Consider the following 23,934-nt stretch of genomic DNA (forward strand, 5'->3'; position numbering starts at 1 on the left):
ATTCTGATCACAATGTTGTGACCCGTCAATATTCTGGCTTTGCTATTCTCATACCAAGACAATTCTGTTTTTACATACTTTAAAATCATGCATGAAAACCGCAAACTTGAAAGTATACCCGTGAAGAAGCACCGAAGTCTCAAATCATTGCTGTGTGTGAGTCATCTGCATTTTGAAGGAGACATCTGCAGGAACTAGGAAGTTTGAAGATATCACCAGTAACCAGCTTCAGTGATCTCCAGATGGAGGCAGTGAATCTCTCCAGCTATCCCAGGACAGTGCAGATTGGCCTGGCAGAATACCTCAACTTGTGTGCCCCAGGGGTAGTAACTAACTCTGCTCTTAAATGCCTGCTCAGAAATATAGGGGAGTTGTAATGACTGAGGACAGAAAGGGTACTTTGCAGCTGCAGGATTTAAAAACAACATTGATTCTTTAGTGGATTTGACACTTAGGGCCCTATTATGATGTCGGTCGGAAAGGCTCCGACAACATAGGTTTCACTATTGACCACTGTATTACAATGACGGCGGTCTGAAGTGAAACCAGCCGGTCATTCCGGCAAGCTTCCGACAGGCTCAAGGAGCCCGTCGGCCTGTCGTAACTGGCATGTAATCCCTTCAAGACGGTGTTTCCGCAGTCGGGTTTGTGATGTCAGTTTCCCACAGGCTTTCCATGTTGAGCTTTCCAACATTAAAAGCCTGTCAGAAAGTGATTTTGGGGTCCCCTAGCAAGGCCCCCTTCTCCCTGCAGCCACTGGAAGGGGTGCAAGGGGGCACCTATGGTATCCCCCTGTTAATCCCTGCACTGCGTGGCAGGCCCCGTGAGGTGCCTGCCAAGCGGTGCAGGGATTAACAGAAACTCCCATTTCTCTATGGGAGCTTGTGCTGCAGATGGTTTACAGCCGCAGTACAAGCTCCCATAGAGAAATAGGATTATGTGACCGCACCATGTGTGGTCGTATTGTAATAGCAGTGACTGGACCGCTGACTGGAGGTAGGTTGGTCCCGAGTCCGCAACGGTGTCGGGCGGACGTGAGTCTGACGGATATCTAACGAGGCCCATAATGTGCTGCAGGATTCAGAACTAAATTAAAAGCATGATTATTTTTATTATAACATATTCTATGAACAAGCATGATTTTTGTTGGAGGGACTTTTTATTTAAGAGCATTGCCCATCAGTCACACATTATATGTGTTTGAATCTTGAAGGAACATTTGCATCCTTTGCATGCAAGAACACCATTTGTTGCAAAGTTATTTCAACGCACAACCTCTTTTGCCTTTTCTTTAGTCCTGGTGGCTGTAGCGCCTTCATCTCATATGAGACCAGCTCAACGTGGAGTGCTACAACTACTATTTTCTTGTGATTTAGAATAGTGCAGTTTCCGGGGTTAATATTGCCATCTGATTGTCACTCACTTATTCAATCCCAGGCAAATGGAAAATTCATTAGGAATAAAACCTGAGACTGGCCACTCACAGATCCTAAAATCAGGTGCCTCAACCCACTAATCTCAATTTTCTGATACTTGTACATGTGTGGCCTCAGATGAGCATACGTTGCAACATTACTGAAAATATTCCTTTGGGTAACAGTCCAACAGGGGGATCTTTCTGAGGATTGAATGAAAAATACTTCGTGGACTAACTGTCATTTTGCAGAAGGCATTTTCAGAAAATCTTGCACAGAAAGAGCCAATGCCTTTAAATAACCTGGATAAAACTGATTCTTAAGTGTTTTGTATTGAAATATATGAAAACTGCTTTTTTAGTGGTCAAATCACTCATTGCCCTTTTTAAAGATCTTTTTTCAGAAGAATATAAACATTTTCAAATCCACTACAATATGTGTATCGTTATCTATAAGATTTGACCAATTTGTTTCAAAATGTGCAGTTTAGCACTTTATTTTCTTGAATTCATTCTTATGATGGCTCTGACCCATCGTGAAGTGTTAGCCTGGCCCCCAAGAGTTGACATGCTACCCCCCCCCCCCCCAAATTTGGGTCTAATTGTGTCCCTGAAGCCCAATTATTATTAGCTCTTCTGATGAGGCTCCCGAGTCCCAACTCTGCCTCCGTTCCATCTCCACAGCAGCCCTGCGGGTGCCCGGTCAGTGTGCTGCAGCAGTGTACTCAATTACACCAGCTCTGATGATGCTCCTCAGTCACTGGGCTGCCAGAACTGTAGATTCACACCAGCTGATGATGCCCCTCAGTCACTGGGCTGACAGAACTGTAGATTCACACCAGCTGATGATGCTCCTCAGTCACTGGGCTGACAGAACTGCAGATTCACACCAGCTGATGATGTTCCTCAGTCACTTGGCTGGCAGCACTCTAGATTCACACCAGCTGATGATGTTCCTCAGTCACTTGGCTGGCAGCACTCTAGATTCACACCAGCTGATGATGTTCCTCAGTCACTTGGCTGGCAGCACTCTAGATTCACACCAGCTGATGATGTTCCTCAGTCACTTGGCTGGCAGCACTCTAGATTCACACCAGCTGATGATGCTCCTCAGTCACAGGCCGGGTATAAGTCTACTTTCAAAACCTCATTATAGTGCTGCTAGCACTCTACATTTGCACAGCTCTGATGAAGTACCTGCAGCCCAGGGCCGCCAGCCATCTACCTTGACACAGCTCTTGTAATGCACCCCAAGCACAGGGCTGCCGGCACTTTGCATTCACACAGCTCTGATGATGCACATCGGGCAAGGGGCTACCTGCACTTTGTATTCACACAGCGCTGGTGATGCACCTCACCCACGGGGCTGCCGGCACTTTGTATTCACACAGCTCTGATGATGCACTTCAGGCATGGGGCTACCTGCCCTTTGTATTCACATATCTCTGGTGATGCACCTCACCCACGGGGCTGCCGGCACTTTGTATTCACACAGCTCTGATGATGCACCTCTCCCACGGGGGTGCCGGCACTTTACACACAGCTCTAATGATGCACCTCGGGCACGGGGCTGCCGGCACTTTGTATTCACACAGCGCTGGTGATGCTCCTCAGGCACGGGGCTGCTGACACTTTGTATTCACACAGCTCTGATAATGCACCTCACCCACGGGGCTGCCAGGGCTTTGTATTCACACAGCTCTGACGATGCACCTCACCCATGAGGCTGCTGGCACTTTGTATTCACACAGCTCTGATGATGCACCTCACCCACGGGGCTGCAGCAACTTTTGTATTCACACAGGTCTGATGATGCACCTCGGGCGCAGGGCTACCGGCACTTTGTATTCACACAGCGATGGTGATGCATCTCAGGCACGGGGCTGCCGGCACTTTGTATTCACACAGCTCTGACGATGCACCTCACCCACGGGGCTGCCGGCACATTGTATTCACACAGCTCTGATGATGCACCTCGGGCACGGGGCTGCCAACACTTTGTATTGTCACAGTTCTGGTGATGCACCTCAGGCACAGGGCTGCCGGCACTTTGTATTCACACAGCTCTGACGATGCACCTCACCCATGGGACTGTCTGCAGTTTCCTTTCTCTCAGCACTGATGATGCACCTCAGGCACAAGGCTGCCGGCACTTTGTATTCACATTGCTTTGATGATGCATCTCGGGCATGGGGCTGCCAGCACTTTGTATTCACACAGCTCTTATGAAGTACAGGCATCCCAGGGCCGCCAGCCATCTAACTTGACACAGCTCTCGTGATGCACCTCACCCACGGGGCTGCCGGCACTTTATATTCACACAACTCTGATGATGCACCTCACCCACGGGGCTGCTGGCACTTTGTAGTCACACAGCTCTGGTAATGCAACTCGGGCATGGGACTGCTGGCAGTTTCTGTTCACGCAGTTCTGGAGATGAATATGAGTGGTGGGCAGGGGTAAGCCAAGACGAACAGGAATGGTTGCCTGTAACCATCTGCCAGGGGAATTGATACCTAAGGGCATCGGATCACTTACCACAAAAGGAAACGTATTTTTTCTTTGAACGCATGTGGGTTGAGCGGTTAGTTAATGACACATGACAATGGGACACTTTATTGGGGAAATGATTACATTTTCGATTGTACTATGTAATAAATACTTTTGTTAACTGATCCTAATAATAATGTTTTCATTGATGGTGGTTCTGCTTTATATTTTAACGTGAGTATTACCTGCAATAAACTCCTCTGAATTTGTGGATGTAAAATGTTGTTTTTATGTCCCTATTCCTATATGGCTGCGTCACTATATCGCTGGGCCCACTGCCTTTGACAAACTCCTCTGTATGTCTTGTGCCACCCACTCTTCTGGCAGCTCTGATCATCCTCACTGCCCCTCCTCCTTTGGTGCCAGAATGTAATGGTGTTTGAAAGCTGGGTTCAGAGTAGCACGGAATGGAGCAGGTATGTGTGAGACCGCCCAGATTGTGTGAAACACACTTTCTCTCTATCACATTATACACCTACAAGTCTAAGCCCGCCCTCTCTACCGAGTGAGTGAAGCCATATTTCACATTTTGTCATAGAGATCTATTTACGTGACATGGCTCCCTCTTTCCTTCTAGTGCCTAGAAGCACGCCTGCACATGCCGTCAGGTGTAATGTTCCAGGCAGCTCTGCCCCTCACAGTAGTACAGATTTTAAATATTGACTACAGAGTGCTCTGTTTAGACCCCATGGTAATCTGGACGCCAGTGATTACTTTCTAAAACTTTAGTTTTTTATTCTTGTTTATAATTCCGACAGAAATAACACAATTGGCACACCTTTCGACAGTTCCTGTGCCAGCTGCAAAGTCACTGTTTCAGTTCGAATTGTGGTTAAGAGAAATGGCTGACAGTGTCCCCACCCCTTGCAGTCCACAAGGGAAACATATTTATTCAGAGCAAAAGTCAGCCACCGAAAGGAAAACAAAGAACATTTCATTTTATTCAGATCTGCATCTTTATTTAATCATGTTCACAGGTCAATAGGTTGCAACAGTGAAGAATCACGTGACAGATACACAATGTCACAGAAATGTCACAGCTGAGACTAGAGGATAACACAAGACAGTCTTACATCTAATAGAGGGAATGTCTTCATCACAAGACCTAAATCCTGGGTTTCATTCTGTAGCTGAATGAGTTCCCACTGATAATCACAGCCCTACAAACATTGTAGAAGACCCGGAAGTAGGACATACTCAGTCACTGAGATACAAATCCATGGCTGGGAGTTCACTACATAGAATCTCTTTATAAAAGAGAAACACTGCATTGTGTAACTCACACAAATAGCGCCAAGACTGCTTCTAAAATGAAGACTTGGCACTAGTGAAAACTGTTACTCCCTTTCATTCAACAACAATGAATGTTACACTTTGGAGAATACACAATATGTGTGCACATTGTCACATACACTTTGCAGGGATAATACACAAACCTCTCAAAGAAGAGAAACACACTTTACCTTCACAGAAGGCAGGGCTTTTAACTCATGAATGTCCAATTGAAAATACAGATATATCATCACTGATAGTTAAAAGGCATTTAATGTGCCTCTTGGGGAATGTATAAAATACATCACATTCAATTTTCAGAGACAATCCAGAATTTCTGAAAGTACAGAAACACTTTGTCTACACAGCACTTTATGACACATTTTCATTAGAAAATACTACATATCAAAATTGATACAAGGGAGGCCCGGAGCCCCTCATCACTCACTTCAGCCAATGAATGATAATTACGTAATTTGTAACTTCATAGAAACTCAGAAGGTAAACACACACTGCACGTGCACAAGGCTCTAATCAGAATCCCTCATATTACAGCACATCTATTATTCTCACAGGCACATTCATCTATACAATCACAGGTGCCTGATATCCATCCTTTCAGGATATTAACATATTTGTACGTCAATCAACTTCTTAAAATGAAGTAAAATTGGAAAATTCCAGAGCGCCGCTAGAACTCAGGAATGAAAATAACGTGTTCCAAAATATGCATCAAAATTCACAAAAGTAGGTCCTATTGTAGGCAAGAACTCTACATGACATATGAATTTCTTGTAAACAAACAGTTTAAAACATTCTGAAACTGAAGGCACATCCTATTAATTGCTTCAGTTAATTCTCTTCATTAATGTATTATATTATAGATGCTTACACCTAGATCCAGTGCTCAACAAATCTATGTTCATACAATATATACTGTGAAATCAACACAGTATTCGTCCAGCGCTTACCCTAAACGGATATAAAATTCACACTGTCCATCCTCTAAGGATGTAATAGCTGCACTGCCCCTCCTGTGCGGATATAAAATGCATACACTGCCCATCCTACAGGGATATAATATTCACACTGTCCATCGTGTGTGTGGATTATACATTAATACACTGTCCATCCTACATGGATATAATATTCACACTGTCCATCGAGGGTGTGGCATAAACATTCAAGCACTGTCCATCCTAAATGGATATAATTTTACTCATTGTCCATCCTGTAAGGATGTAATCGATCCACTGCCCACCCTGCTGTGTGGATATAATACTCACACGCTGTTTTATGAGGAAATAGCATTCTCACACTCTTCATCCTATGAGGATACAATAGTCACACATTGGCCATAACATAAAGATATCACATTCACACACTGTCCCTCCTGCAAGGGTATAATATACAGACTGTCTATCCTATGAGGATGTAATATTCACACTGTCCCTTCTGTGGGGATGAATGTTCACTCAATGTCCATCCTGTGAGCATATAATATTCGCTTTGTCCATCATGTGAGGATATACAGTCACGTACTGTCCTCCTCAGCAGGATATAATATTCACATACTGTTCATCCTATGAGGATATACAGTCACTCTTCACTCCGCTCCTTGAAGTGCAGTAAACTCCCCCTGCACAGCGGGGGGCGGTGCTCCAGACACGAGAATGAATATTCTCCCTCAGAGGGGACCGAGGCCTCGAAAGAAGTCCGAAGAAAAGTCCAGGCCGCGGCCCCCGCATTACCAGGGTCTCCACGGGGCTCTGGGGCTGTCCTGTGCGGGCTCTTTAGTGCTGCTGGGACCGGACGGAGGCCGAGAAGGACACACCGCCTCTGCTGCAGCCGCAGGTCTATGGAGGGCCCGCAGCAGCTTCATCCGGGTCTCTGTGGGGGCTCCGTGGAGGGAGAGGAAGTGCAGTGAGTCCTGGAGGCACCTGGAGTAACCTTCACTGGAGGCCGCGGCTGCAGGGAGAGACGAGGGGTTAATATTTGTACATTTACACACCAGGGAGTAAACACACATAAACAAAATCAGTTCAAACTCTCTAGAATGCTTTCCTCTGGTTGCTGCAATTAGTTTACAGGTAGTTCTGATACTCTTAAAACACGGGTTTAAGTTAAATGGCGCTGGAAATTGACATATTTAAGTCATAATAGGCTTCCCCCGAGTACCATCTCGATGCGACTATTACCAGTTACGTCTCTGCACTATCTAACCCCAGCCACCCCCACACGCAGACAAACACAAAACTGCAGAGAACACACAATGAAGTTTTAACCCTTCAAAGTACTGCCTCTCACCTGGTGCCGGTGTCTGCACGCGCCGGGCCAGGTACGTCACGGCCATTTCCAGGATATCCGCTTTCTCTGCTTTGGGCGGAAGTTCATGTTCCTCAAACTCTCTCTGCAGTAACATCCTCAGCTGCTCGATGCTGCTGTTGATGCGATCTCTCCTCAGCTTCTCCACCGCTGGCTTCCTCAGCTGCAGAGACAAAATATGGATTTGTTATTGTATTGAAACAAACGTATAAAGGTGTCTAAAGTCGATAAAAGGTAATAGCAAAACGTATAGTTACTTCAGTGTGATAAACAGCTCAATTAAATAATGTTAATTTAGAACTAGGGTGATATTAAAAGATCAATAAATACAGCCACTGTTGATAAAATATATTGGAAGTTCATTTTAAACGTGTACTTTTTGTATATACGAAAAAACTAAATATGCTTTTTAAATATTAATGTCCAGACTCTGACCTTTCTAATGTGTCTCTCCTCATGCTCCTCTTCATATTTCCTCTCGGTCCTGAAAGGCGCCATCTTGCCCGGTGTGGGGTGAAGAGCGGGGTCTCTGCAGTGAACCCACAGTGAGCTGTATCTGAAGAGCTCTCTCCCTCCTGCCCTATTTATCCCCCTCCGCCTGCAGGGAAATGTGTGGGTCTGGGGATGGAGAGAGGTTCCCACACTCAGCAGCCAATCAGAGAGCAGCAGGGAGTAGGTACAATAGAAGTGTGGCACATTACAAGATGGGAGGGGGCGGTACATCTGGGACCCGGACACAAAGGATCAGCGTGTGGGAAAGAGCTGCCCACTAGTGACTAAAGTGATATGAGCCCTGACATCTGCCAGGAGCTAAGCAGTGTCAATAGCATTAAATACGGGCGGGTGTGTCCGCAGCGCTGAAAAAGCATGAAAGAGCGGTCCCATAAGGGAACTCATTAATGCCCATCATTTTTTTTTTAGTTTAGTGAAAGTTTATTTCTATTCAATGTTATCGATGTGCACTATAGCAACCAGAGGGAATGCTTTTCTGTTTTGTAAAATATTTACCAACAATCATTCAGGTTTAGTCAAAGGAAACGAAACCCCGCTTTCAAAACTTGAATTTGACTCCCCCCGTGGCTGTTAAGGAAAGTTCAATGTTCAGCGCATTCTGAGCGTGAGGTAAAGTAAACCATGCGTCAGCCAATGACGTGGGTAACACCCGCATTGCACCGGCACCTGCTTGGAGCTGTCCAGTGCTGAAAGCGCCCGCACTTGCCGCAGCACTAGATTCAGACAGGCAGGTAAAGCACTGCATTGATGTGGTGTATTTTTCGGGGATGTGGTGTAGCAGCTCATTGTCTGGTCCATGGCAGTCACCTCTTACATTGTTTGTGAAATAATGAGATTCATATTTTGTTGGTCTACCGACTGGGTTCCCCTCCCCACGTGCCTTGGTTATTTTGCTACAAAGCCTCACGTGCACCCCAGGTGTGATCCAAACGTGTAAACAAACACCTTTTTGTGTAATGTTTCCATTTCTTATTTGGGATTTAGAGATTTTCCGCACCAGTCGTCACTTTGCTAAAGTATCTGAAGACTGAACCATGGAAGTGTGTTTTTTAAATTCCTGTTTTTTAAATTTTGGAGCCCTGGGGGTTTTTGTGGTTGCTTATACCCCAGTGTGACATTAAATAGCCCTAGTGCCAGCCCCTCCGGTAGTAATATCCTGTCCCAGTTCTCGGGTCCGGTCAGGACCAGCCATTGAGGCCTCACCTCTGCCACAGGCCGCTCCCCAGATGGCGGCTGCAGATTAACCCAGGGGAGGGTCGGATTCCCTGGAGCCGGAGGCCTCTGCTGTGACACGCTTCTATTGTACCCTCTGAAAGGGATGAATGGGCGTCAGTGTGGGAACCTCCGAGAGTCTCCGGCCCCAGAATCAGAATCACAGCCCTCCAGCAGACCAGGGGTCCAGGATACATGTGAGGGGCGGGTGGTGGGGGCGCGGGGGCTTGGAGCCGAGAGAGGATCAACCTCTGCCCCACACCTCACCTGCCTCTTGCTGCAGGTGACTGCTGACAGAGCTCGAGAGGATGGGGGATAGAGAGGTGGTTACCTGCAACACACACGGAGGGTGGGTGGGAGTAGAGCCAAGACTCCCCTCAGGATAGAGCTCTACATAAATGGTGTTAACCCCTTAGCTGCTGGACACCCCCAGTGCCGAGTCTTTTTTTGTCTATTTGGGGTAGTTCACTCTTAGGGCTCCATAACTTTTTTTCCACATAAGGCATGCACACCAAATTTGCCCCATTTTCCCATCATCCTGGGGATTCTAAAGGTACTCAGGCTTTGGGGATTTCCATGGAAGGGACTGAGAAATTTGTCAGAATATGCAAAATGTTGTTTCTTGGGGGGTGGGGGAGTGCTGCAGAGGAAAGAGTTTGTTTATTTTCCTGGAAATGGCATCAGCAAAAGGTTTATGGTGCAAAAATCACCACCCTCCCAGCTTTCAGTAACAGGCAGACATGATTTAGAAAACCACATTTTTTAACACAGTTTCAGCATTTTACTGTGTGATAGCCCATTTTTCTACTATCCACCTCCTTCCGGTTTGTGGTGGAAATGAGCGTGAAACCCATGGTGGATCCTGGAAAGCCATATATTTCTGAAAACTAGTCAAAATTGTTAATTCAACAAATGGTCATTTGTGTGGATCCTTCATGGTTTTCCTATAAAAAGTAACAGCTAAAATAAAAAAATATTGAAATTGAGTTAAAAAAACAGAAATTTGTGCCTATGTTTTCCTTTGTAACTTCTTCTTACTATGGCACATTTTTCAAAGCAATATACCATTGTGACCGCTAGACCCTTCTAGTCTTGGGGACATATAGGACTTGTGGGTTCTCCAAGAACCTGGGGTATTCAGAGGCAACAGCCGAGCTGCACCATACAATGGTTTTTAGGTCTCGCCTGAGACAGCACTTTAGCGCTGCTCTCGCGAGAGCTTTTGTAAATGGGGGATCTGGAAGTGCAAACGAGTGCTTTCAGGCCTCCAAATACAGTGCATATGCGCCGGGCGCGCGCACCATTTGGCAGCCTGCACACCGTTTGCTTTCACTTTCGCGGGCCGCGTGGGCCGCTTTGATGTCTGATCGCGATCACTTTCACACAGTGCATGTGCGCCGGGCGCGCACACCATTTGGCAGCCTGTGGGTACATTTTGTGGGCGCTTTGATGTTCTCAGTGAGCCGCGCGGCCACTGCGAACATCAAAGCGCCCGCGAAATGTACACGCCATTTGCCACCCCCTCCCTTATCCCACTTCCTGCTTGTCTTGTTTTCCTTCTCTTTAAACTGCCTGTTCTCAATCTGTGTCCCCTTGCGTGTTTCTTGACCTGTTTTCCATACTTTTTGCCCGTGAGTTTTCTTTCTTTGATGACTAGGGTGTATTCATAGTACCGCGTCCCAGTATTTATTTCGCACGCATCTTTTTGCTTCTTCTCTTCTTCTTTCCCCTTTCCTGACGTTGATTCCCTTTCTCACAATGTAGATCTAAGTTCAGAGTTCACCACACCTTGTGTGTTCGAATCTTTATCATGACGCCTTTGTTTTTCATAAACAGATCCTGTCTCATTAAACGTGCAGTTCTTTTTCCAGTGCAGTAGTTACAATGCGAATTTGTTCCCCGTGCAAATTCACGGGCTTCACCTTAACATTTAAATGTCGGCTCCTGAGCACATTATGTAAACTTTGGTCAGTGTGCTAATTTAATTGTGTTTTTCATGATTGCTGTGACTCATGGTAGCGCTCTCCGTTTTCTTGGCTCTTTGAATTAAAATTAGTGTCATAATTCCTGAACAGTGGGAGAAATGACAAGAGTGGTGATTTGCATCGTAGTAAAAAGCACAATTGCTGTCTCGTAATTTTGTAAGTACAATGGGGTCAAATTAGAAAATTCCTTCAAGGTGTGTGTTCCCGGGAGCATTAATCGGTCTTCACTCGGGGACCTTTACCGCTTTCAATGTTGGCATAGCATAGGGAACACCCCGATGCAACCAACTCCAGACTGCACAGCAGACAGAACATCGAGCCGACCTAGCACCGTACATTTCTGCCTCACGGCGCGCGATCGCAGTTTAGAGCAGCCAGAGCCTCCAGTCTCAGCACCGCGACAGGAGGGACTCCATCCTGCTCTAGCTTTTACCACAACTACAGTAGTCATACAGACAGGGGGCAAAGGCCAAACTCAGCCACCCATCAGACCCCCTCAACACTCAGGCCTTCTGGGGCTTTCAGACTCGCTCTATTCAGGCTGGCTGTGGGTGGTCTCAAACACAGTCCGCAGCACGACAACCCTCACCAGTTCTCGGCAGACTCAAAAACAGACTCCAAAGCAGTCCCAGAAGAGGGGCCCATTGCTCCAATCTCGTCTCTACCGGCCCTCACCGGAATCTCTCCTATCTACACCAGAGCCGGGGCCTGATGGCCCCTTTCAGCGCACCCCATGCTCTGACATCTACTCTGGCTCCCCATTGCATGGCCACCCACCTGCAACAGTTATAGGATATTGTGCTGCATAACTAAATACTTTTAAGGTCCCAAAAGCGAGACCTATTGGCTTTGCCAATGCTTGTTCATTGTGGATCGACTATACAGTAATTCATATGGCAACATTGTAACACATAGAAAAAGGTTCTGAAGAAAAACTCAATATTTCTCAAATGTACACCAGATGCTGAGTTTAGGAGGAGTGTTTGTTTGCACATCTCTGAGTTTATCGATACCCATACTGGCTTGTGTTTTAGAGGGCATTTGTGAAATGTCTTCTGGGATACACACTTGTCTACTTTTGAAAGGTACAATCATAGAGATATTCAATTGGTAATAGAAAATGTTCTACTATGCAGTATTCCCACATGTCTCCTCATAAAAATGGTAGCACACTTGTGTGACTGGGCCTTGCGCCTGCAACACTAAACACCTCAAAATGTGACCTAGGCGACGTCCTGTTTCATCCAGCAGAATGCATGTTTTTTTTATAAGGTGGCTAGCTGTGGCTTTTCAGCCCCATCTCAGCAGGCACCTAAGGAAATGTGAGAAAGTCACCCTTTTTGCCATGATTACCCCCATATTTGACTGCTACTGGTGGTAACTGACTCTGACTGCGCTTTGGGCTCTGCTAACCTGGCCCAGTGCTCGGATTAAAAAGGTATATGGTAATTAGGTATAATTGCAATTGGCACTTACTACCTACCTGTGAGTCTCTAGTGTATGATAGGGCATGTATATTTAGAGGCCCAGCAGATCTCCAGCACTCAAGTGTGCACTGCTGTGTAGCCTGCTGTCATTTTTAAAAGTCACGCCGGATTAAACCCAGACCATTTGACTGGGGTGAATGTTTGCATTGTTCAGCATTCCGTCCATTATCTGTTCTTTTTGCTTTTTTCAACCTAAGTGGTAAGGGTATGCCCAGACATGGGTCCAGTGCTAACTTCTCCACTTGATTCAAGCTAGCCTAGCTGATGATTGGTGATACCCTGAAACCGGTGTCAGGATGCTTGTTTCTGCTCCAGAGAGGACCTGGCTTGGCAGTTCGGGCTGGACTGTTCCCATGAGGAGCAGGTTCAAGACTGATTTGCATAAGGCTGGGTCCAAACTGGGGCAAAACAATGATGGATTAAGCCAAGATCTGTTGACTGAGAGTGAATGTTTGCATTGTTCAGCATTCTGTCCATCATCTGTTGTTTTTGCTTTTTATTTTTAAAAGTCAGCCCTTCTTTGCAAGCTGCTTAAAGCTGAAATTATATGAACATTCAACTTTGGATTTAAAGGTACTACCAAAGTATAAAACAACAACATTTTGACATGTAAGTCACCCCTGAGGTCTACCCTAGGTGTCCCCAGGGTAGCGTGCCTTGTAAAAACAATCAGGGACATTTTAAAAGATGTTTTATATGCCCTGGTGAAGAAATAAACAACCAATTTCATTTTTCCCAATGTAGCCTTTTAGCTCCGTAGGCTAACATGGGAATACTTTAATAAAGTGTAACTGATAGAAGGGAGGTAAAGCCATATTTCAAGGACATACATTTTTAGTAATGATAAATCCAACAACTTACCATGATTTAATTTATCATAACTAGTACAGAAAAGAGGTTATGAAACTTTATTTTCTCTAAGCCAAAATCCAGCTTTATAGTAGCCTCTCCTGATTGGCCAACCCATAACAGGCTTAGCCAAACTGCTTTGATGAGGTCATAAGCGACCTGCATAGAGACAGAGCTTATCTGATGGGGGAGCTCTGCAGGTGCAGAGAACAGGCCAGGAAGTGGGCTGACTAGTCAAACTGATCTTCAAAAAGAGTAGGGCATTAAGAATGGAAGCCAAGCCTACCCCCTCGTCCTGTACCCCCCAGCCAGATGGGGCCATCAGGAATAGAATTGGCAGAAGGTCTGGAAGGGGGAGTGTTAAGATACATGAGCCACACTAGTAGGTTGGCTTAGCCATGTCTTCACTCCATGGTGAAAAACACTCCATTTTGAATTTGAAAGTGCAGTGCTTAGTGGGACAACAGTATACCACACTTTAGAGGAAGAGGTCATGCTTTTGGGTGGTGCCCTGCACCTCATTTGACAGGGGTACCCCCTAATTGTTGCCCCAAAAACACTGGATAAATATGTGAAAGCTGCCTAGTAACTCAGAGATACTGTCTGAAACTACAAGAAGAAGGAGGACTGCCCTGTTGGAACCCTGGCCTGCACTAAGAGGACTGCACTCCAAATGACTATACCGGCTGCACACCAAGGAACTACAGTTCTAAGGACTTTGCCTTGCTTCAAAAGGAGAAAGAGTGTACTCACTGTAAGCAACAGGTTAAATGAGCTTCACCTGCATCATCTTTAGCAGGGCAAGAGGAAGCCAACTGAGCAACTTCAGCTGGATTTAAAGGATTTGGCCAGGTGCATGTTGGAAACTGTAGTTTCAACTTCCAAGGAGCCACCCAGAGAGTCTGGAACCTTGGATTAGTGTTTTTGACACGTTGAGCCCACAAGAGGAATTTCAGGATGAAGTTCCTGAAATTTTGGAGCAACTTTTGGAAAAAGCTCCATAAGTGACTGACCCTATGGCGAGAGTTAGCCGACTACCTCGCACCGCGACTTGGCCTGAATTTATGGTTCATCCTGCTGAAAGCTCCGTAGCTCAAAACGTCAAGGAGCTGACCGGGGGCTCCCGCAGAACTAAGCCGGCAAAGATGCTGCGAATCCAGCCTAGTGAGGCCTGATCGACTTCGAGAGAAAATCCTCCAGAAAAGTTTCTAAGTGCGAAAGTAACCTTTTAACAGAGTCCTCCTACTTAGTTAATCTAGCCAATGCTCCATCACAGTCAACCTCAAACTTGAACTTTGTCCCGGTCAAGCGCGACCAGATGTCTCAATTTGGGGCTATTGGTTCTTAAGCACTGTAAAGTGTTTATTCTTTAAAAAATCATATCTCCGGTTCCCTGCATTGGCTTTTTGTCGGTTTGGTGTCATTTTAAATTTGCAAATATTTCCTATGTTTATAAATTAGTGTCGGATTTTTATTTTGTGTTGTGTCATACTTACTAACGTATTGATGTTTTTAAATGCTTTGCACAACTGTCTCCTAAGCTAAGCCTGCCTGCTTGTCACCAGCAACCAGGGTTTTAGCAAGGGCCAGGCTGGTGATACCGTGTGATTCCGCAAGAAGCTGGAAGGTTGGGGACCTTTTTTTCCACAGGGGGCTGGTTTTGTTGCTTGGGAGCAATTTTTTGGAGCAAAACCGGCCCCAAATATCAAAATCAGAAGCCCATGGTGACAGTCTGCACTAAGCCAATGGTGCCAGCCTCTCCCTCCCGGCCACACCAGCACATTGTTGCAGCCTGCACGCTTTACATGTGACAGAAGCAGTAGTGCATGGTTAGTTGCACTCGGCCCTTCAGCTCACCCCCGGGAACGATCTGATCGGCTATCTAAGCAAGAAAAACACTCTGAAAGCCCTCCGTCTCCTCCTACACTGGCCCACAGCTTCCGGGAAACATGGAGCAGGATTTCAAAAAGACAATGGCCCGAACAACTGCTTGAACCCGGTTTATGAGGTGTGTGAAATGGACTTGTTGAACCCCATCTTCTTCTCCCTGTGTCTTACTTATTCACAACTTAGTTTGGGAATCTCTTTGCACGTTCAGAATGGGAGCTGTCGTGCTCGTGCTGCGTGAACTTGCTGGTGTAGGTTCTCAGAGCCATAGCATCCCAACTCCTACTCAGCTGTAGCCCACATTTTAGTTTGTGCTTGGCAGGCCCTGAGTAGTGAGATGCTTGTAAAAAATAAATAACCGGCTTGTGGTGCTCGTGCACAGATGGCATAGAGAGCAACTCTACCACAGTCATCCAATTGGCAGCTCCCAAAGGAGCTAAAACTGAAATATTAGGCACTCAACCTTCATTTTGGTCTTGTTCTCCTATTTATTTTCATAAAATGTTAACCTTTTCCTTGTGACCCTATAAAATGGCAATTATGTATAATATTGCAAAGAAAAAACAATACGGCTGTATTTTAAATAGAACATTAAAGCTTTAAAAAGTTGCCATCTTGCCACACCCACCAAAAGTAGCATCAGGTCTGGCACAGGACAGCGGATGAGTACAAAAAGGTGTTATCTCTGGGGCATTGTAGCATTTTGCCTAATATGTTTGTTAAGCCTGTATTTATGTGTGTGCATAGGTAGGCGAGGGGAAGCAGAGAAAATCCCAGTGCATTCAACTCAACGCATATCTAGGACTTGATGTGAATATGAGCTGGTGCAGACCCCGGCTGCAGGTCAAAATGAATACTTCTCTAGTGCCATCTCTGTAACAGGCAGTATCCTCCTACAAGTGAGCCCTCCACTTCAGTTATTCACACTAGCCTGTGCCTTTTGCTTCCTGTTGTGCATGTGCTGGTCTGCTCTTATTCACACTCAGCTGTGACCCCTTCCATCATTGATCAAAGCTGCCAGGGGCCATGGCAATTTGTGACATTATAACTTCATAAGCTGATTTGGATTGGAAATTCAATATTTAAGCAATGTAAGTAGGAGATTAAAAGTCCTTGCCTGAAAAATGCTGTTTTCTGAAAAACCAGGAAACGCGTCGCAAGCAGGGGGCTGAATATCGCTGGACTCACTCTCCCAGAGGTCAGAGGGGCTCACTCACCTGGATGCTGTTTGAAACACCGCCCATATCACCTTCTAAAGAACCTAGCGCTTCCCACTTCGCGGGAAACGCGTCGCAAGCAGGGGGCTGAATATCGCTGGACTCACTCTCCCAGAGTTCTGAGGGGCTCACTCACCTGGATGCTGTTTGAAACACCACCCATATCGCCTTCTAAAGAACCTAGCGCTTCCCGCTTCGCGGGAAACGCGTCGCAAGCAGGGGGCTGAATATCGCTGGACTCACTCTCCCAGAGGTCAGAGGGGCTCACTCACCTGGATGCTGTTTGAAACACCACCCATATCCCCTTCTAAAGAACCTAGCGCTTCCCACTTCGCGCTGAGCGCGTCGCAAGCAGGGGGCTGAATATCGCTGGACTCACTCTCCCAGAGGTCAGAGGGGCTCACTCACCTGGATGCTGTTTGAAACACCGCCCATATCGCCTTCTAAAGAACCTAGCGCTTCCCGCTTCGCGGGAAACGCGTCGCAAGCAGGGGGCTGAATATCGCAGGACTCACTCTCCCAGAGTTCTGAGGGGCTCACTCACCTGGATGCTGTTTGAAACACCACCCATATCGCCTTCTAAAGAACCTAGTGCTTCCCGCTTCGCGGGAAACGCGTCGCAAGCAGGGGGCTGAATATCGCTGGACTCACTCTCCCAGAGGTCAGAGGGGCTCGCTCACCTGGATGCTGTTTGAAACACCGCCCATATCGCCTTCTAAAGAACCTAGCGCTTCCCGCTTCGCGGGAAACGCGTCGCAAGCAGGGGGCTGAATATCGCTGGACTCACTCTCCCAGAGGTCAGAGGGGTCACTCACCTGGATGCTGATTGAAACACCGCCCATAACGTTATATATTACGTAGCACGCCCAGCTACGTGGGACGCGAGCGGGCGTGCCGGACGAAGCCCGGACAAAGGGCGGGCCGTCTGTGGCCGTCGGGGGCTGAAGGAGGCTGGACTGGACCACCCCCTTTGTTTTTGACTTGTGAGCCGAGTTGGTGCTTTAAACCATAGGAGTGTTGTCCCTTGTGGTTATCTCATTTTGTGCTTATTGTTCCACTACTTGTTGTTATGGCAAAACGGAAGTTTGTTGAGAGCCATGGAGGGGGGAGTGAGGGTAGCACTGCATCAAAAGTTCGCAAAAGGAAGAGAGCCAGGCGGGCTGCTAAAGCCCCCGATCCTGAGGGGGCATTGGATCGAATTAGCTCATTGGTGGGGGAGTGTGAAAATATCCTGGGGTCAGATGAGGAAATAGCTGGAGCGCTACCTGGAGAGTCTGTAGATGCTCCGGTGCATACTAATCCCAGCTTAACCCCAACTATACCGGCTATGTTTCGCATTAAACCGAAATTTTTTGCCAGGGCTCAAAGTTGTGCTGAAGAGGGTGTCGTAACTGGTGAAGTGGTAGATCCCCCTTCTGGGGTCTCTATCTATTCTGTGGATGCTGTTCCTGCGGTTTTGTGCTCCAATAGGTTTGCACCATTACTAAATGAGATAGGGGAGATTAATGTTGATCCTATTGCCTCTTCTTTATCCGCATTACCTAGCCCCTCATGTAACATTGTTAAAGTGTATGATGATCCGCTACAAACTCTTGTGCAGTTAGTCTATTCACTTCAGGAGGAAGTGAGTGCCTTGAAAGTTGTGATTAATACTCTGACTGTTGCTGTGGGGAAATGTACTTTAGAGCAACCTCCTCTTCCTTCTATCCCTAAGAAAGTTTTTAGGCCAACAGGGGATGCCAGGTTTCACCCCCAGGGTACTTCCTTGGGATTGTTAAATACAGGCAATCAAGGGAGAAAGGAGGTATTGTACAGTGATGTGGTTAGGGGGGGGGGGGGGAATGCACGTCGCCCTGAGGGTATGCTTGCTGATGCTCCACAGTTTAATTCGAATCATATGAGAAATGCAGACATGAGAGGGGTCCCTAATAATAACCCCCAGAGACCGCGTGTAGAAAGAGAGTTGTGTGACGAGCAGCCCACGATTACTGATAGCAGCTGTGCAAACAATAACATTTTTATGACCAATGTCCCGAAATTGTGTCATAATCAGGGCTATGAGAATGCTGACTCGTTGAAAAACAAGGCGATCCATTGGCTCAGGCACGTCAGAGGTCGCCGCTCTGTTATTAGAGACGACATTATTAGAGCAACTAGATTGCCCTTCCCAGTGTCTTCTACTGATTGTATTGAATTAAGGTTAAACACTACCGAACTTGTGGAGAATCTTTTTACCGTTGAGTTTAGGACGTGTCCCCCTAATGGCTCTCCTATCCCGTTAAGGAAATGTATTCCGTATGGCTCAGGGTGGGCAAAGTGGAATCAACAGAGTAGCCATAACAGAGAGGCTGGGTCTGCACTGGACAGTGTTGATTGACTGAATGCCTTGGGAGATACAGATTCTTGTTGCCCTACCCCATGGGAATTAGTGGATGGGACACTTTGGCACAGTACTAATAGCTCTGGTACTGGTTCTTGCAATTTCTCTGCCCCACATATGGTTTCACGTTCTAATATCTGCTCCCCAACTATGGTTCCAGAGCAGACCTTGGACCTTATTTTTCCGACGAATACTGCTAGATTTGCCCCCCCACCCTCTACTCCTATTAATACATTTTTATCAGTGGAGGGTGGTTCATTATTATCCTGGAATGTAGCGGGATTAAATGCTAAATTGTCCATTGAAGAATGGGTTGCATTTGTTAATAATATGGATATTTGCTTATTCCAGGAGACTTGGTTGCTGGAACCTAGGTTTTGTGTAGGTTATTTAAACTACCATATTCCAGCTATAAAAGGGGCCCATGGTCGTCCATCGGGGGGTTTAACGATATGGCTTCGACAAGCTCTAAATTTAAAGAGTAAGTCTATCCCTACTGGGTGCTCTGATATACAATTGCTTAGATTAGAACTAGCAACTGAGGGTACAATTGATATTTATAATATCTATGCTAGGGGTTCGGGTGGGGCAAGATCCCCAGTTTTTGATGAGCTATTGAGGTTGCTTGATCTTTATTCAACTGGTTCCCAGGTGATAGTAGTAGGTGATTTTAATGTTACCTTTGATCCTTTGGTACTATTTGCGGGAGACGATTTTGAGAACGAAGACGCATTTTGGGGAATCCCCACATTAGAATTGCCTCCTGTAAAAAGATGGACGGAAATAATAATTCAGATCAACTCTTTCTGTATGGAAAAGAGTTTGAGGGCACTGAATGGCAGGATGCCTAGTGATCGTGATGGAGCATACACATTTAATAACGGACAAAATAGGAGTCGAATTGATTATATACTTGCGGCTGTGAGTTTATGGCATACTCTTGTTGACATGAAGGTCTTTGAAATGCCCGAAAGTGATCATAATCCCCTTTGTCTATCCCATAAGTGGTGGAAGGGAGATTCTGCTGCTCGGGCGGCTGGAGAGTTGCCCGCCTCGAATATCGTGCTATCCAATGATGTGCGACGCCTGAGGTGGTCTTGTATACTCGAGAATTCTATTACTCTCCAGAGCATTTCTAGAGAGGTTAATAGTTCTATTCAAGAAATGGAACAGATTTTTTCCTTAAATGGGGAGATAGGGGACATAACAATTATTCATACAAGTCTTTTTGCTTCCTTAAGATCTTATTTTATAAAGAAAAGGATTCCTGGCTCAAAAGCGCCCTTGAGGCGAGTCAATTGGTATAATGAGGACTGCAGACAGTCACGACTACTGCTGGGGAAAGCTTTAAAGGAAGGCGATGTAGGCGCTGTGCGCGTTAGTAGAAATAACTATAAAGCCAGTATTATTAGAGCTAAACGTCAATGGGATGAACTCAAGTGGTTGTATTTATTGGAAGCAAGCACTAAGAATAATAGTAAATTGTTTTGGGGTATTGTGAAGTGGGGGTATGGTGGCCAACCAGAGAGACCGCAGAACAATGTTGCTCCGGAGCGGTGGGTAGAGTATTTTAAACCTCAATATGCTTCCCACCAGGTTATAGCAGCTAGTGTAGACACTGCTGCTGTGATTTCCTTAATACCTGAATTTAGTACTGTGGAAGTGACTCTGGCTCTAACAGGTGTAGCTCCAGGAAAAGCCCCTGGTCCAGATGGGGTTCCTGCAGACCTCCTCTTGAGTGATAAATTTAAGTGGGGGAGATATATCCAATTGGTTGTAAATGCCTTGGTGTATGGTGCTCCCATTCCCAGTGCGTGGAAATTGGCGGAGATAATTCCGGTCTTCAAAAAGGGGGATCGATCGCTGCCGGAAAATTACAGGCCAATTAGCCTGATTGATGCTACCCAGAAGATTGTAGGCAGGCTGATTTTAAACCGTGTCCATCTGTGGGTAGCCTCAAACAATATTTTGTCTGCATTTCAAGCGGGTTTTCGTGAGCATATAAGTACAGTTGACCAGGTATTTTGCTTTGTCCTCCTATACTGGAAGATTGTGATTATGGGTAAGGGGAGTCTTTATGCGGTCTTTGTGGACCTAAGGGCAGCCTTCGATTTAGTCCCTCGCGTTAAATTATGGAAGGTTTTGAAAGATCTGGGACTTCATCCAGGACTGCTATCTTTAATACAGAGGCTCCACGAGGATAATTCCGCTAGAATAAGGTGGGGAGGGCAGGGCGAGATAACGGAGGCTTTTCCGGTAGAAAGGGGGGTTCGTCAAGGGTGTGCAATGGTCCCTACTTTATTTTCTCTATACATTAATGGCATCGCCGATCGTCTTTTAGCAGAAAATATTGATGCTCCTTCTCTTGCCGGTGATAAAATCCCGATTCTAATGTTCGCGGATGACACGCTTTTAATTGCTAAGTCTCCAAGCGGTCTACAGCGAGCGTTAGGTATTTTTGAGAGTTTTTGTGAGGAACGGGGACTTTAAGTAAATGTCAAGAAAACCAAGTTCATGGCTTTTAATCCTCACCGGCATTTTAAAAATTCGTTTTCATTATTCAACCAATCCTTAGAACAGGTACAGACTTTTACTTATCTAGGGGTTAATATCCAAAATAATCTTAAGTGGACCAAACAGAAGGAATTGGCAGCTCTAAAACATAGACAGCTCACTGGAGTAATAAGTGGCGAATTTAAGAAATCATTAACTAAACCAATCAAGCCTGTACTCCAGGTTTATAGTGCTAAAGCAGTTAGCGCATCATTATACGGAGCTGAATTGTGGGGCTTCGAGGGTCTGTCCTCGTTAACCATCTCGGGGAACAGATTCTTTCGAGGCATTACATCACTTCCCCAGAGTACGCCTCTGGTCCCTCTAAGACATGATTTGGGAAAGAGTTCTATTGCTGATGTAGCTAGATTAAGACCAATTTTATACTGGCATAGACTGTGGACTACCCTGGCATTATCCCAGTATGCAGCGGGTTTTATGGATGTTCTGTCCATGGTTGGATCTCGTAATATTGGGTGGTTTAAGGATCTTAGAAAAACCCTCGAGGCGCTGGGTATGAGTGATCTATGGGAAAAGCCCTCGGTTGTTTCTTTTCCGTCAAAATCTTTTTTGAAAGAAAAATACTGGGAGATGATTAATACAAAGATAATGATCGATTGTAAAAACCCTTCTTTAACTGATGACTTTCTGAATATAAAATCTGTCCCAGGGCTGGAGAACTTTTGGGACTTTGTTACCAAAGTATTAGACAGAAAGTTGTATTTTCAGATGCGGGTGGGATCTTTGCCCTTAAATTCTTTTACTGCTCGGTGGTCTAACGCCTCCATGAGCCAAGTTAACTTATGCCCATTGTGCATGACTCAAGATGAAACAATAAGCCATATGCTTTTTGTATGTCCCGCATATTTATCTCCTAGGAGGGTGTGGTTGAGATCAATCTGCAAGCAATTGGGCACTAGGTTAAGTGGTGAGGCAAGGAGGATCCTATGTACTAGCACATCATCGGTTATTGTTGTAGCTGTGGCAAAGTTTCTAGGATGGGCCTGGATTATAAGAAAACGCAGCATCTGTGACTAATGTGTTAGCGGTCCCTGGATATGAAGTAGTATTTACTGTAAGTGTGTTGTAATGTACATTTTTTAACCCATGTATATATTTTAAGGATTGCTTTTTTAAACTTAAATGTTAATCAAGTTGTTTTTAGGGATTTTTAATGATTATGACTTGTATTCATGTTGTTTTCGTACTCGTTCTATTGCTTTTATGACAAATGTCGAATAAAGCTGTTTTTGGATTGGATTGGATTGGAAAAACCAGGATTGACTAAAGTGTCTTCGTTGAACTGCATAAAAACCTTAAACGTTACTACAATTATATATGTAATGAAAAATGTGTTGTAAAATGCACCATTTTGGTCTGTCTTTCTCCAAACGTTTCTTGGGGGGAGAACTCCCCTAAACGACCCTTAGCAGTGGTCAGGCTCGCTTGCTGCACTCGCTTGCTATGCACTGTATGGGAGCTCGTCTGACTGCCAGGGCTGCTTTGGGTTCCCAGTCCGGCCCTGCTTATATTGAGTTGGTGGCCTTTTTGCTAGTGGTGGGTGCATTCTTACCACTACTAATAATCAAGCTTCCAACAAGAATCCTTCCAAACCAGCACATCTTTGAAAACTAGACACCTGGGGGAGTCCAGGGTGGGGTGACTTGCATGGCTTTCACTAGGTTTTGTTCCACAGAATCCCATGCAAAGCTCAAACTTTGCCCACAAAAAACACATTCCCTTGTATTTCTGTGAGAAGTCCTGGAATCAGCAGGTAGCCACAAATTTCCTACCACCCAGCATTCCCTGAAGTCTCCAGATAAAAATGGCGCCTCATGTGTGTGGGTAGGCCGAGTCCCCGTGACACAAAAGGAACTTGGAAATTAGAGGCATCACATTTTCCCCCTGAAAACAATGTGGTTTTTTTGCAATGTGGGTAGCTGTGGATTTTGGGCCCCAGCTCAACCGACACCTAGAGAAACCCACAAAAACTAGCACATGTTTGAAAACTAGTCATCCAGGGGATTCCAGGGTGAGGTGACTTGCATGGCTCTCATCAGGTTTTTTTTAACCCAGAATCCCCTGCAAAGCTCACACCTTGTCTAAAAAACACATTTCCTTCTATTTAAATCTGTGAGGAAAAGTCCTGGAGTCTGCAAGCAGCCACAAATTTACTACCACCCATGTTTTTCCCAAGTCTCTTAAAAAACATGATGCCTTACGTGTTTCGGTAGGCCAAGTGCCCGTGACATGAAAGGGTGCCAATGCAGTGTAGACACATCACATTTTT

At 45.7% G+C, this 23,934-nt stretch overlaps 1 protein-coding gene across 1 annotated transcript; it reads right to left on the minus strand.

Moving 5' to 3' along the window:
* Positions 1–4,925: 4,925 nt before the first annotated feature.
* LOC146867324 (transcription factor HES-5-like) lies at positions 4,926–8,122 on the minus strand. Its single transcript, XM_085614923.1, has 3 exons — positions 7,997–8,122; positions 7,544–7,724; positions 4,926–7,204 (listed from the first exon to the last, which is right to left on the minus strand). Exons 1-3 carry the CDS (start codon positions 8,057–8,059, stop codon positions 6,984–6,986), a joined length of 465 nt encoding a protein of 154 aa, XP_085471049.1. The 5' UTR covers positions 8,060–8,122; the 3' UTR covers positions 4,926–6,983.
* Between the last annotated feature and the right edge of the window lie 15,812 nt (positions 8,123–23,934).

Source organism: Triturus cristatus, chromosome 1_2 (genome assembly GCF_964204655.1).
Source record: "Triturus cristatus chromosome 1_2, aTriCri1.1, whole genome shotgun sequence".
NCBI classification, from domain to species: Eukaryota; Metazoa; Chordata; class Amphibia; order Caudata; family Salamandridae; genus Triturus; species Triturus cristatus.

Excerpts from the sequence above, each read along its gene's own strand:
- LOC146867324 (XM_085614923.1), bottom strand. The coding sequence starts at position 8,059 with ATGGCGCCTTTCAGGACCGAGAGGAAATATGAAGAGGAGCATGAGGAG. Across the intron at positions 7,725-7,996 it reads AGGAGAGACACATTAGAAAG|CTGAGGAAGCCAGCGGTGGA; the intron begins GTCAGAGTCTGG and ends TTGTCTCTGCAG. Across the intron at positions 7,205-7,543 it reads CGTGCAGACACCGGCACCAG|CCGCGGCCTCCAGTGAAGGT; the intron begins GTGAGAGGCAGT and ends CTCTCCCTGCAG.